Source organism: Phyllobates terribilis, unplaced genomic scaffold (assembly GCF_046119375.1).
Source record: "Phyllobates terribilis strain yellow unplaced genomic scaffold, ASM4611937v1 Scaffold_11__3_contigs__length_659146591, whole genome shotgun sequence".
Lineage (NCBI taxonomy): Eukaryota > Metazoa > Chordata > Amphibia > Anura > Dendrobatidae > Phyllobates > Phyllobates terribilis.
The window spans coordinates 237,435,313-237,451,197 of NW_027362771.1; the positions used below are offsets into that span (position 1 = coordinate 237,435,313).

Here is a 15,885-nt window from a genome sequence, read left to right on the forward strand (position 1 = left end):
TCTCAGTAGAACTTTACAGTCACCGACATAATGGCTCCACATTGTGATCCTAAACTTTTTTTTTGCAAACACCCAGAAGGGATGGGAGAAGGAGTGACATCAGACAAGAGAGCAGATCCCGCCCACATTTACTGCAGTCATAAAGTGAGCTAGAACTCATTTTCATAATTTTATTCAGTAGGAAAATGGAATTTGGGAGGAATGACACAAAGTTCTGTACGTATCATAGAATGAATGTTTATTAGAAAGTATTATACCAAAGTAAAAGACACATTGTGTTTATATTGAAAAGGCTGTGTGTAGCGTTTAGGGCAAATCCAATCTGAATACCAGATAAAGGGCATTTTCATCAGGTTGACAAAACCGGTTTTCCACAGTATCTTAAGTGCAGAGATGGAGTCCAATAATTTAAAATTAAATTAACGTTAAATGGCTGTAGATCATAGATCTTCATGCACATCCACAGTATCTTCTACTGCATTTATGGAATGGTCCTCTTCAGCAGCCTGTACCTCACCTATGGGGTAAACAGATAGTTAATATCGAAGCGCCAATCTTTTCTTTTAGATTTAGGATGATGTGTATGGGATTATAAGTATGTCTTATTGCGACGCTCCTCCTTTACAATACACTTTAAAGATTAAATTATGGAGTTGCATAAATTGAGCACTTACCATAATTGCATTATATAAGTGAGCTGACTGTTGAACTCATCTCTAATACAAATTGTATACAAAAAAGGTATAACATGTGTTATCCATGACTTGTGCCAGAACTGAGACTTTGGCCACGTTCAGTATTTGGTCAGTATTTTACATCAGTATGTGTAAGCTAAAACCAGGAGTGGGTGATAAATACAGAAGTGGTGACGTGTTTCTATTATACTTCTCCACTCCTGGTTTTGTAATTTTTTGCTTTTTTTTCCCCAAAATGCAATATGTTAATTTTTTCAGCATTTTTTTTTTTTTTTCACAATCAGATCTCAATGAATTAGCTGCAATAAAACACACCAAACACATGCCTAATTTCCACTCTGGTTTTCTGGCCATGGTCTGCATTTTGCAGAACAAAAAAAAAATGCTACCTGTGAACTAAACCTAAAAGAAAAAAAATCTATTTGTTACCCATTGTAACTATTTAAAGGGCATCAGTTTTCATTTTCTTATAGTACTCTTGGAAAATAAAGGCTATGCTGTGATGTGGTTGAAATGAACAATAAAGACCCTTTTCTGACAGTTTTCTCAAACCAACCAAGTAATTTATGATATGTGACATCACTGTATTATCTGAAGCAAAACAAATTCTTCCATGAGTAAATATATCTTATATTATTAATTTTACCTGTCTGTACAATTTCTTCACATTTTCCATCCTGGTCTTCAAATCCTTCTGAACAAACGCATTTATAGCTTCCTGGAGTGTTCACGCAGTTCTCATTGTCCCTTCCACAAACCTTCTCAGAAGTGTCACACTCATTGATATCTGGAAGGAAAGAAAGGCTGCTTATACATAGGTACAAAGAAACATAAATCTACATTCCCAAGACTGAACCATTGCCAGGGTCCAATTCCCCAACAAATTTTCTGTGACGTTATTTTTTATTGAGTGAACAGCTTTATTAAAATTATTGAATGGATCAAAAAATATTGTAGCTATGTGTGAGCGTGTTTATGGTTAAACACACTTATAAAAAGAAATTTGCTAAAAACATACAGGTCCATATGTATCAGTTATGGCATAATTTACACTAAAACCCCAATCAAATGGCCAAGTCAGTCACCTGATCTCAACCCAATTGAGCACGCATTTCACTTGTTAAAGACTAAACTTCAGACAGAAAGGCCCACAAACAAACAGCAACTGAAAACCACCGAAGTGGAGGCCTGGCAGAGCATCAAAAAGGAGGAAACACAGCGTCTGGTGATGTCCATGAGTTCAAGACTTCAGGCAGTCATTGCCAACAAAGGGTTTTCAACCAAGTACTAGAAATGAACATTTTATTTACAATTATTTAATCTGTCCAATTACTTTTAGTCCCTTTAAAAACAGGGTGGCACATGTTAAGGAGCTTAAACTCCTAAACCCTTCATCCAATTTTAATGTGGATACCCTCAAATGAAAGCTGAAAGTCTGAACTTCAACTGCATCCGAATTGTTTTGTTTAAAATTCGTCGTGGTAATGTCTAGAACCAAAATTAGAAAAATGTTGTCTCTGTCCAAATATATATGGACCTAACTGTATAAACATGTCAATGGATTTAGCTTTCAAAGAGCCAGCATGTTCATAACCTTGGTTTGGTTTTATTGACCAATTCCCTATAATTATAGATTTGGCGCAAATTACACCAGCGCAACTTTTCAAGCATGGTAGTAAACTTCCCAATGCAAGAGAAAAGCCCGAGACCAATGTGTCAAATGTTACAAGTTAATGCTAAATTCTTTATGCATGTTAAAAATGATTGCATCACAAATGTAATAATAATATTCTTATTTATATAGCGCCAAGATATTCTGCAACACTTTACAATTAAGCGGGGACATGTACAGACAAAGACATTACAAAGTAACGCATAGTTCAACAGTTACAGGAGGAGTGAGGACCCTGCTCACAGCTTACAGTTTATCAGCAAATAGGGGGGACACAATAGGTAGAAAGTCCTTATTATGTACGGTCCAGCCATCATTATAATATATAGGGCATTTCATATAAAGCAGCATGATCCGGTCATCAGACAGTATCTGTCCAAGTGCTATAGGGTGCACAGAGGATGTGGAGACAAACAAATAGGAAGGAGCAAATTATGATTAACATTTAGAAGGAGGGAACAGGGGAGAGTTAGGTTAGTGGGTGGAGGTAATAGATATGTGTAAAGAGATGTGTTTTTAAAGCACACTTAAAAACAAGGGGGCAAGATATTAGTCTGATCGTTTGAGGTAGTGCATTCCAGAAAACTGCAGCAGCACAAGAAAAGTCTTGGGACAGAGGTGTGAGGTTCGGATAATGGAGGATGTTATTCTTAGATCAGTTACAGAACGGAGTGCACAGGAAGAGTGATAGACAAAAATCAGGGATGAGATATAGGGCGGTGCAGAACTGTGGAGAGCTTTGTGGGTGAGAGAGAAGAAGTTTGTATTGTATCCTGAATGGGTAACCAGTGAAAGGAGTGGAAAAAGTTGGAGGCGTCGGTGAAGCGCTTCGCTAAAAATACGACCATGGCTGCCAAATTCAGGAGAGGAGAAAGTTTGGTTGGAGGGAGACTGATCAGTAGAGAGTTGCAGTAGTCCAGACGACAATGAATACGAGCGACAGTGAGAGTTTTTGCAGTTTCAAAGGTGAGAAAAGATTTGAGTCTGGAGAGGTTTTTAAGATGCAGGTAACATGAGTGAGTGAGCGAGTGACTGGATATAAGGAATAAAGGAAAGTTCTGTATCAAATATGATCCCAAGACAGCAAGCGTGCGGCTTGGGAGTTATGGTGGAACCACACAAGGTAATTGCAATATTGGGTATAGGTAGGTCAGTAGAGGGAGGAAACACAAGTTCAGTTTTGAAGAGATTCAGTTTCAAATAGAGCAAGGACATGGTGTTAGAGTCAGCGTACAAACAATTCCTGTTATTTTGCATTAAGGTGGGGATGATGTCAGAAAGGTGAGTGTCATCAACAGAGAGGGTACTTAAAACCAAATCTGCTGATGATTTGCTCAATAGGGGCAGTGAATAGACACAAAAGGAGAGGGTCTAGGACTGAGCCCTGAGGAACCCAGATAGTAAGAGGAGAGGACCAAGAGCCAGCAAAAGATACGGTGAAGGAGTGGTCAGAGAGATAAGAGGAGAACCAGGAGAGAGCGATGTCATTGAGGCCAATAGAGCAGAGAGAGGAGTTGGTGATAAACAGTGCCAAATGTGGCAAAAAGATCCACGCGAATCAGAAGGGAGTAGTGGCCACTGGATTTTGCTGTTAATAGGTCACTAGAGACTTTAGTGAGGGAAGTTTCAGTAGAATATAAAGAGCGGAAACCAGAATGTAAAGGGTCAAGAGAGTTATCTAAGAGATAGCGGATTAGATGGGAGTGGACCAAGCATTCCAGGAATTTAGAAATGAAGGGGAGATTAGAGACAGGTCTGTAGTTAGCAGCGTGGTTCTGGTCGAGTACAGGGGTTATTGCAGCATGTTTGAATGAAGAAGGAAAGATACTGGAAGAAAGAGATATTCTGGTTAGGTAGGTAGTGACAGCTGGGGAGAGGGACTGGAGAAGATGTGAGGGCATAGGTGGTGCAGGTTGTAGGGCGAAAAGAAGCAAGGAGCCTGGTTACTTATTCTTCTGCGACAGGCTCAGACATAGAAAGTGAACTTGAGTGTGAGGGAAGGGGATCCAGGCTCTGGGTAGGTTTGTGAAAAAATGTCCTGACAGATGTGCTTGATTTTTTTGTAGGAAATAAGTAACCAAATAGTCAGTGCGGAGGTTGGTGACCGGTGCCTGTACTTTAGGGCTCAGGAAGGAGTGGAAGGTTTCGAACAGTCGTTTTGGATTGCTGGCTAGTTATGTGATGATGATAGTAAAGTAGAGCAGAGTCATAGGTTTCGAGCATGAATTTATAGTGAATGAAGTCTTCTGCTGAAAGTGATTTTCTCCAGACACTCAGCACACATTGACCAGCACTGGAGAAAACGTGTTTGCATCGTGTGCCAGGGTTGCTGTCTGTGTGGGGTTTTTCTGCGTGTAGTGGGTGCTGCTTCATCCAAGGCACAGTGCAATATATTTTTATAATGTGACAATAAGGAGAAGGAGGAGATAGGAGCAAAAGATGACTGTATATTGTTCATAAGCTGCTGGATATTGATGGCACATAGATTTCTGTGTGTGATAAGTGGGGGTGTCCTAAGTGTGGAGAAAATTCTTGATGGAGAGAAAAAAAGAAGGTTGCGGTCAGAGAGCGAGACCGGGGAGTTAGTAAAGGCAGAGCCAATAGATCAGGTTCAGCGTATTCCTGTCTTCATGCGTAGGAGAGTTAGTAAATTGTAAAAGGCTGAAGGAGGAAGTTAGAGACATAAGATGAGTGGCAGAGGAAGAGAGCAGATAATATAATGAGAGTGGTAATGTCACAGGATGAGGGACATTAATATCCACATTGATTAAGTGTGGAAGCCAGGTGGCAAAGTGATCAAGAAATGGAAGTAGACTGGATGGTGATATACAACAGTCACTCACAGGGAAAGGGTTTGAAGAGTCTGAGGGTATGTGCACACGATAAGTGTTCACTGCAGATTGGACGCAGCACAAGTGCAATCCGCAGCGGCCAGATGTTACAACATGGTGGATGCGATTATACAAATCCCATGTCCACTATGCGTTTGCGGCACACCCGCAGAAACTGACATGTGAGCGTCTTTCCAGACCGTAGCATGTCAATTTCTCCTGCGGGTCTGCAAGCGGGCTTTCCCCATAGACCTAATCTCTATGGTGAAAGCCCGCTTGTGAGAGAAGAAAAAAAAACGGCCGCTGCTCATTTGCATAATGAGCGGAAGCCGGAGGCGGCTCGTCCGCTGGCTCAGGGCCGCAGCCGCCTCCGGATCACTGGGGATGGGGTGACCTGGAAAGCATTGTGGTGAAAGGAGCAGACCAACACCTCCACCTTGTCTGCTCTCAGGTCTGGGGGTATGTGAGAATTGTAGCCCACCATACAAGAGAGCAGCAGCAGAGATGGTGTTAAACTGCTGAACCCAGGAGTCAATGTGGGCCAGAAGATCAAGGGAATTGGAAAGGAAGAAATCTTGGATGCAGAGGAGTTCGTTGCACGCTGAGCGAATTTGCTCCATGGTTTTATAAAAACAGTTTTGGCCTGTCTAGAAATGTGACTTTTAATGGACAAAAGCAACCATAAATATTTTGTATTTCAAGCGAAAAGGTTAACCCCACCCCCTTGTTATTTTGAAATAGGTATCAAAAGATGGTGTAATAAATGTGGTAAAACAATGATAAAATTTAATTTGGCAATTATAAAAATTAAATGCTGCAATTTGAGCAAATATGTCGCCCAACAGTGTAGCTATATTAGTAAATGTAATCTTACCTGTACATTTGTCAGCTTCCATCACGTACCCAGTAGCACAGTCTTTACATGTGTCTGGACCCTCACCAGAGCATCCTGCACAACGGTCATCGCATCCTGGCAGGACAAACCCACTCATATTGTTACATGTTGTTTTAAGACAATCTCCCTCATTGGCTTGGAAGCACCCTGCTCCTCAACTACCCCCACAGAGAACAGCTATGCTTCTCACCTCACAATTAGGCAGAGACATGTCCTACACAAGGCCGGACAAGTCCCTCAGTCCCACAAGGGTAGTTAATACCATGCTTTGCCTCAGTTCTCATCTATTTTCTTACTACTATTGAAATATGCCAGTATTGCCGGAAAATAACTTTGATGGATGCCTTTAATATATGCCACTCCATATGCATACACTCTGCAAATGGGGTCACAGACTCCCATTGTAAAAATGTGTGTGTGTGTGTGTGTGTGTGTGTGTGTGTGTGTGTGTGTGTGTGTGTGTGTGTGTGTGTGTGTGTGTGTGTATATACACATACACACAGGACAACACTGAAGATATGACACTTAGATACAATGTAAAGTAGTCAGTGTACAGCTTGTATAACAGTGTAAATGTGGTGTGCCCTCTAACTCAACACACAGCCATTAATGTCTAAACTGCTGGCAACAAAAGTGAGTACACCCTTAAGAGTACATGCACCCGAATAGTAATCGCTGCGAATTGGACGCAGTGCACTTGTGCTGCGTCCAATCCGCAGCGGCCAGATGTTAGAGCATAGTGGATGGGATTTCAAGAAATCCAATGCCCACTATGCGTCTCCGTGCTCCTGAACCTGAAGATCACTCGCAGACACGGACATGCAGCGCGTCTTTACAGGCCGCAGCATGTCAATTTCTCTTGCGGAGACAATAGTCTCCACAAGAGAAATTCTATCAGTGTAATGTATAGGCTGCGGTGAATCCATATGGCTCAATGAACACATGCGGATTCACTTGTGTGCAGCGCTTTGGACGCAGCATAAAGTATACGGTGTTCAAAGCGCTGACAGAAAGGATCATGTGCACATACCCTAAGTCAATATGTCCAATTGTGCCCAATTAGCCATTTTCCCTCCTCAGTGTCATGTGATTCATTAGTGTTACAAGGTCTCAGGTGTGAATGGGGAGCAGGTGAGGTAAATTTGCTGTTCTCGCTCTCACACTCTCTCATACTGGTCGCTGGAAGTTCAACATGGCACCTCATGGCAAAGAACTCACTGAGGATCTGAAAAAAAGAATTGTTGTTGTACATAAAGATGGCCTAGGCTATAACAAGATGCCAACACCCTGACACTGAGCTGCAGTATGGTGGCCAAGACCATACAGCGGTTTAACAAGACAGATTCCACTCAGAACTGGCCTCGCCATGGTCAACCAAAGAAGTTGCACGTTATCAACGTCACATCCAGAGGAGGTCTTTTCAAAATAGATGTATGAGTGCTGCCAGCATTGCTGCAGATGCTAATGGGTGTGGGATCAGCTTATCAGTGCTCAAAATATACGCCACACATAGAATTAAATTGGTCTGCATGGCTGTTGTCTCAGAAGGAAGCCTCTTCTAAAGATGACGCAAAATAAAGCCCGCAGTTTGCTTAAAACAAGAAGACTAAAGACATGAATTACTGGAACCATGTCCTGTGGTCTGATAAGACCAAGATAAACTTGTTGGGTTCAGATGGTGTTAAGCATATGTAGCAGCAACCAAGTGAGTAGTACAAAAAAAAAGTGTGCCTTGCCTACAGTCAAGCATGGTGGTGGGAATGTCATGGTTTGGGGAAGCATGAGTGTTGCCGGCTGTAGGGAGCTACAGTTCATTGAGGGAACCATGAATGCCAACATGTACTATGACATACTGAAGTAGAGCATGATCTCTTCCCTTCGGAAACTGGGCCACAGGGCAGAATTCCAACATTATAATGACTTTAAACACACCTCCAAGATGACCACTGCCTTGCTACAGAAACTGAGGGTAAAGGTGCTGGACTGGCCAAACATGTCTCCATACCTAAACCCTATTGAGCATCTGTGGGGAATCCTCAAACGGAAGGTGGAGAAGAGCAAGGTCTTTAACATCCACCTGCTCCGTGATGTCGTCATAGAGGAGTGAAAGAAGTGGCAACCTGGGAGTGAACTCCATGCCCAAAACAGTTAAAGAAGTTGTCCACTACTTTTTCATTGATGCCCTATCTGTAGGATAGGGCATCAAGATTTCGTCTGCTGGGGTCCCGCACCAGGCACTCCCGCCGATTGTCTGTTATCGGTGCTGGCCGGAAGTACTTACTTGCGGTGCTTGGCAGTCTAGCTGTATTGGCCGCCGCGGGGCACTACACATCCACCTCCCATTGAACTGAATAGGAGGCGGATGTGCAGCACCCTATACTTGGCCACTACAGCTAGATGGCCAAGCACCGCAAGTAAGTGCTTCTGGCTGGCGGCCGCCAACACAGATAACAGCTGATCGGCGGGGGTGCCGGGTGCGGGACCCTGGCCGATCAAACATTGATGCCCTATCCTGTGGATAGGACATCAATGAAAAAGTAGTGGCCAACTTCTTTAAGGCAATGACACTTTGGGCTCAATTTGAACATATTGACTTAGGAGTGTACTCACTTTTGTTGCCAGCATTTAGACATTAATTGCTATGTGTTGAGTTATTTAGAGGGCACACCAAATTTACACTGTTATACAAGCTGTACAGTGACTACTTTACATTGTATCTAAGTGTCATATCTTCAGTGTTGTCCCATAAAAAGATAATAAAATATTTACAAAAACGTGAGGGGTGTACTCACTTTATTGATATACTGTGTATAAATACACTGATGCACATTGTTTGAGAATGACACATATGCTTGGCCAATCTAATAAAAGAGTAAATCTGAAAAGCAGAAGATAAAGTACTCAAAACACTGAAGTGCCATGATCCTAACAAAATGCAACCTAATTAAAAGGGGACATTACTAGGGATAACTTATTAGAATGTAGAAAACAACTCACTTTTGCATGAAAAAGATCCTTCTGTGTTTAGACAATACTGATTCTCTTTACATGGAGGTTGTGCTGTTGCACATTCATCAATATCTGAAAAATGAAATGATGAAATATATGAAAATATGAAATAAACACGTACATGTCTAACGTTAAAACTTTGCATGTGTTTTATGTTATGTTGTAATCTCTTCAAGCCATATTTTATTCACATTCTCGTTTTTTGGAATTGGGACTGTGTATATTGTGGTAAAGTCTCTTGCTCTGCTGCACTTGGAGGTAGATATAGGACACTGTCTCTTTAAATGACGTGTTTATTATACAAGTCAGCATAAACCACTGCCAAATGGAAAACAAAAACAGCCTTTCTGGCATAACAGGAGAAACCAAAAGAAGAAAAAAAAAAAAAAAAAAAAAAAAAGGTACAAAACAGTCCTTACTTCAGCTGAGGTCCGGCCACTCAGGGTTAGGAAACAGCACATGGTCCAGTTTAGCAGCAACAGAAACTCTCAGGAGCTGGCTTCCACACACTGACCACACCTGAGTGCCAAGGCTGGCTATTTAATCCCAGACCACTCCCTGGATTGGAGATATGGTGGATGACTGCACTGTTGACCCTCTCTGCACATAATGTGCGGGAGAAACTTCCATGTTTCACATCACTGAGGCCAACAGCCTCAGTGAAACATATCTCCCTTCTGACACACTGTCAGTGACTTTGTCATAATATATATTAAATGTTCAATAGAAAAACATTTAGCTATGAAATCCTATAGAGGACATTAAGGTTCTTCTGCCTTTAGCTAACAGCATGTCTGATAAGTACTTTCATAATTTTTTTAAAGTTAATATTCATGAAAAATTGTTTAACTATTTGTTTTTTATAACTATCTTGCAGTTACAACAATTTCATCCCATACAAGTCCCTATATCGTTAAGAACAGTTTAATCATGGAACATTTATTAAAAAAAAACGCCGATTCAGAACCTATTATCAGTGAGCGGTAACTTAGCTTTTCCAGCATCAGAAGAACATATCATCACTGAGCTGCACCCACCAGGAGCAGAATCAGGGCGCACCATCACTGAGCTGCACCCACCAGGAGCAGTATCAGGGCGTACCATCAATGAGCTGCACCCACCAGGAGCAGTATCAGGACGAACCATCACTGAGCTGCACCCACCAGGAGCAGTATCAGGGCGAACCATCACTGAGCTGCACCCACCAGGAGCAGTATCAGGGTGAACCATCACTGAGCTGCACCCACCAGGAGCAGTATCAGGACGTACCATCACTGAGCTGTACCCACCAAGAGCAGTATCAGGGACTATCATCACTCAGCTGCACCCACAAGGAGCAGTATCAGAGCGTATAATCATGGATCTGTAACTGAGCTTTCCCAATGCTTGTATCAGTGCAGTAACTCCACTAATGGGAAAGCTGGGATACAGTTAAAGAGAAACTTTAACAAACTTTTACATTATGAACTGTACATTCCTGCATATAGCTTTAGGAATATAGAGCGTAACATTTTTTTACATTTCTTTTTCTACTTTCTTGTGGAGATACAGGACACCAAAATCACTGGTGCTTAAAAAAATTTTTTTTTTTTCATTATTCAATAGGGCTTTTTATTTAACTTAACATTGTGGGCATGTAATTTCAACCCACTATGACGCTGTCCAATCATAAAATGGCAGCATCAAAGAGTGGAAAAATTGTACGCTCACAAATTCTGACCAAAATAATCCCCCAGAGACATCTGAATAGTACCGGCATGGTCTCGTGACACTGCTCCCAGCGCATCACTAACAGGAATGCCTCCCTCCAAGCACTTCTGTCAGTGAAGCATTGGGAGTGGAGACACACAGAGGTAGGAGAGCTTCAGAGCGGCTGGCAGGGAGACGATTGCCACAGGAGCAGCCGCGGACCCAGGACCACAGAGCTAGTAAGGGAAGGTTAGTTTTACTAATTGCCTTCCACCATACAATGGGCATTGCCCTGATAATAGCGCAGATGATGACCATCGAAATTATCACTTTACAGACCCCATTTTAGTCCCCTATGGCAATGATCATTACTCCAAGTATAAGAGGAGGGTGCAAAGGGGAGGGTCTGAATTCACGCTTTGATTATGAACAACATAATGAGGAGGGGGGCACAGATCAGCTCTTGACAGATATATCAGCATAATGTGGAGGGTGATATATGCCCACCCTCCTCATACGTCTTGTAATCAAGAGGTGAAATGAGCCCCCATCCCAAGTTATACTTGGGAGAGATGCTGGTTGCCATTGGGGACTTAAATCGGACCTACTAAGTGATAATAGCAAAGATTGTGGCCATCAAAATTATCATGGCAATGGTCGTTGTATAGGGGAAGGTTATTAGTAATACTTACCTACCCATAGTAGATCTGCCGTCCTGGGTCCGCAGCTGCTACCATGACAATACTCACTTTGCCGGACGCTCCGATGCCGCTGTACACCTCTGCCCTCAGCATTAGTTTCTCCCCAAGCAGGTCTCCAAATCATAGCTGTAAGGCTGTGTGCCCACGATGCGTTTTTAATACGTTTCTGCAGCGTTTTTGTAGCTGCGGAAACGTATTAAAAACGCATGGTAGAAGGGCAGCAATGTTCCCCAATGATAATCCGCATGTGCTGTGCACATGCTGCGGAAATTTCCACTGCGGATTATCATTGCTGAAAAAAACTCAGCACTACCAATTATTTTGCGGAAGTGCTGCGTTTTCGCCGCCATTGACTTGCATTAGAACGCGCCAATTCCGCAAGACTGCATCTGTACTTGCGTAATTGGCGCGTTCTAATGTGCGGATGGTACCCGGGTGTGGAGGAGAGGAGAGTCATCCACACCCAGGTACCATTAAAAAAGCAGTAAAAAAAAGAATAAAATAAAAGATAAATGTATACTTACCTTCTGGCGGCCCGCGGTGTGCTCCTCCTTGCTTCCCGGCACTTTGCGGTGGATTGAAGGACCTGCGCTTTAGTCAGAGTCATGTGACGGGTCACGCGACGCTGACGTCGGCAGGTCTTTCAATCCACCGCTGTCGGCAAGGGAGAACGGAGTGTAAAGCAGGACACCGGGGGCCATCGGAGGGTAAGTATACATTTATTTTTTTATTTTTAACAACTCTCTCGGGTCACACTATATAAATCCATGCCGTTTGCATGGATTTATATAGTGTGACCTAGTTGTCAACTACTTTACAAGTGATGCTAATCGCTTGGAAAGAACTTGTCAATCCGCATGCGGAAATGTCAGTGAATAACGCTCCATTTCCGCATGTCCCTGGCAGGAAAACGCATGTACAATCCGCATGTACAATCCGCATGCGTCTTTTTCTGCCAGGGAGATGCAGAAACGCTCAGGAAAAAATCCTGAGCATTTCTGCATCGTGGGCACATAACCTTAATGTGCTGTAAGCTAGATAAAGCGCCCTGTTATCTCCATATGTAAATACAGTGATAGCAGTGTGTGAGGCAGTGAGGGGAATTATATGCGAGGGACGGTATGTATTCCCCAGGATGCGCATAGAGGCGTATTGAACCCGCTGGAGTGCATTGCAGTCACAGACATAGCTGTGGTTGCAGTGCAGAGTAAAAGAGTTTGGACTTGGGCAAGCTATTTGACCAAGGCAGATTTAGTAAAACCCGGCATGGGCTTTTATTTTTGGAGCGATCTATAGGATGACAGTGGGGCGGTCCACTCCCTCCAGCTCGGGTCTTACAAGTAGCTCATGTCCACAGTTTTCATTTAAAAACCTGCAGCAAAGGTTTGGGTGCATCAGTCTTTGGTTTGGAAGCTGCAGAGCAGGAGGCTCTGCAATAGAGGCCTGTGTGACCTGAACACAGAGCCCAAGGGAGGCAAAGCTTCTGACACACCTCGGAGTGATACAGCGGTGCAATTGCCCACAGCAACGGTGTTTTTGTTTGTACAGACTATTGTGGACAACCCAGCTGCAACCCGGAGGATAAGGCTGCCTTCACTGTGTGAGTTATTTGGACAATAAAAACTTTAAAGTTGGACATTCTTGGGTCACTGCCTATTAAATCACACTGTGTGAACAGCGCCGCACTACAAGTGCAAACTCAGAACAAACCACTGATGACTGAATGTATTACAGCAGAATTCACGATTAGCTTTAAAGTTCTACTAAAACTACATCACTGTTGCCCACCAGAACTATCACTCAAGGTGGAGTGCCCGCCCAGCCAGACTGGAAGGCATTGTGATGCTCAAGAGAGAACGTGAGAATAACCCGTTAAGTAGGGAGCTGTGAGTGGCCATAAGCAGACGAGCAGTGGAAAAGCAGGCCTACAGCTCTATACTATGGTGTGGGATGGCCCATGAAACAGTACAGTGATATAGTATAGACTTCTTCTGTTATGCAACACTGGAGAACTGCCAGTAGATTATTTATCTCAAGGTTAATTTACTAGGTCAATATCCTATTCATGTAACAAATTTGTCAAACTGCATTAGTACAAAGTAACACTAACCTGCACAACCATCATCCTCTCTGGTCCATCCTTCTTTACATACTCTACAGCCATTACTAGATGGACCATAACACGTTTTACAGGATTCATGGCATGCTACATAAAGAAAAAGTCATGACAGTTACTTTTACAAATAGTTTGAAAAACTGAGAATTGCCCTTCCTATGGATATCACAAAAATATATATGTATTTGTTTGGACATTGTCAATTCAAATATATTAAAAGGAATGGTCAGGTTAAAACAAGCTATCTACAGCGGGTGAAATAAGTATTGAACACATTACCAATTTTCTAAGCAAATACATTTCTAAAAGGTGCTATTGACATGAAGCCATCCTATCTACACAGACAATGAAATCAAACTAATAATGTACATAATTTAGTTATGTGTAATAATGAGAAATCACACAGGGAAAAAAAAGTATTGAACACATTAGGAAAGAAGTGCAAAAAGCCATGGAAAGACATGACACCATCTGAAATCTATCAGTAATTAGGCAGCAATCCTGCCACTTAGTGAAAAATGATATCAGTTGGTTCAACTGATGGCCTATAAAAAGGTGTCTCATTACCAAGGTGCAACACAAGAAACATCTCATGATGGGTAAAACCAGTGAGCTGTCTCAAGACCGTCACAACCTTATGGTTGCAAAACATACTGATGGCATTGGTTACAGAAGAATTTCTAAACTACTGAATGTTCCAGTGAGCAATGTTTCAGGTCATAATCCGGAAGTGAAAGAACATAATTTCACCATAAACCAGTCATGATCTGGTGCTCCCAGCAAGATTTCAGATAGAGGAGTGAAAATAATTATCAGAAGAATTGTCCAAGAGTCAAGGACCACCTGTGGAGAGCTACAGAAAGACCTGGAAAGAGAAGGTACATTTGTTTCAAAGAAAACAGTAAGTAATGCACTCAACCTCCATGGTCTGTATGCACGATCACCACGCAAGACTACATTGCTGAATATAAAGCATGTTCAACTAAGGTTTGTATGAGGGCACCACCCAAGAAATAGGGATCAACCTAGTGCATACTTAAATAAATATGAACAACTGAAGAGAAAAAGAAGTATGGATATACTGATGGATCACCATATAAAATATATATATATTTTATTGACATAAATAAATGACACAAAAGGGACAATACAGAAAGCAATTATAAAAACAATTAAAAAAGGCCAAAGGCCTCTGGAAAATGGCAAAAGATAAATGAAGATCCAAAGTCCTTGGTCCTCATTTATCCTCTGCCATTTTACAGGTTCCATATTGGGGTCTTGATCTTTATTTCATCTCATGCTATATCGCAGGTTCTTCACAGTTTTGGTCTCCAAAGTCTCATCTTGGCTTTGTTTTTAGGCATACTTCAAGCAGCATATATAAGGTTTATATATCTTTTATTGTGCATTACACTGGCATAGTCTGGTTTATTAGACTGTTAATATTACTATATTGTCTATACATAGTTATATATTGAACATCACGTTTATTCTGTATACTGCTCGTTGCCATCTTTGCATTCCCTTATTTTGACCCATAGATACCTTGTGTGCTATTATCTTATGGCTAATGAGGACAGGTGTTAGTCTCATAGCCCCTCATCCTGTTTGTATCGTTTGGAGCCTTTGGCCTTTTTTTAAAATTGTTTTATGTATTTAAAATGTATTTTTTTATATGGTTATCCCTCAGCATATGCACGCTTATTTTTCTCTTCAGGTGTTCAAAAAGCATGGTCAAGTGCGTTTAAAGTTTGCTCAACAATATTTAGACAAGCATTTGAAATACTGGAAGAATATAGTCTTGTCAGATGAGACCAAAATTTAACTCTTTGGATGCCATAATACACACAATGTTGGAGGCCAAAAGTCACTGTACATCACCCCAATAACACCATACCAATAGTGAAGCTTGGAGGTGGGAACATCACGGCGTGGGACTGTTTTTCTGCATACGGAACTGGTAAGCTTCATGTAATTGAAGGAAGGATGAATGGTCAAATGTACAGATACATTCTTGATAAAAATCTGTTGACATCTACTAGGATGATGAAGATGAAACAAGGGTGGACATTTTAGCCAGACAATGATCCCAAACACACAGCTGAGGAAACCATTCAGAGAAAGAAAATAAAGCTGCTAGAATAGCCCAACCAATCACCTGAGCTGAATCCAATAGAAAATGTATTGAAGGAACTAAAGCTCAGAGTTCATAGAAGAAGCCCACAGAACCTTCAGTATTTGAAGAGTGTTTGCGTGAAAGAATGTCCTAACATCACA

At 41.9% G+C, this 15,885-nt stretch overlaps 1 protein-coding gene across 1 annotated transcript in view; it reads right to left on the reverse strand.

Moving 5' to 3' along the window:
- Nucleotides 1-221: 221 nt before the first annotated feature.
- CRELD2 (cysteine rich with EGF like domains 2) overlaps nucleotides 222-15,885 on the reverse strand; it is a 28,447-nt gene continuing 12,783 nt past the window's right edge. The window contains exons 6-10 of the mRNA XM_073652129.1: nucleotides 13,603-13,698; nucleotides 9,091-9,174; nucleotides 6,073-6,168; nucleotides 1,342-1,482; nucleotides 222-517 (exon numbers count right to left, since the gene is read on the reverse strand). Of these exons, the coding sequence (XP_073508230.1) occupies nucleotides 441-517; nucleotides 1,342-1,482; nucleotides 6,073-6,168; nucleotides 9,091-9,174; nucleotides 13,603-13,698 (494 nt within the window). The 3' untranslated portion in view covers nucleotides 222-440. The remainder of the gene's footprint in view (nucleotides 518-1,341; nucleotides 1,483-6,072; nucleotides 6,169-9,090; nucleotides 9,175-13,602; nucleotides 13,699-15,885) is intronic.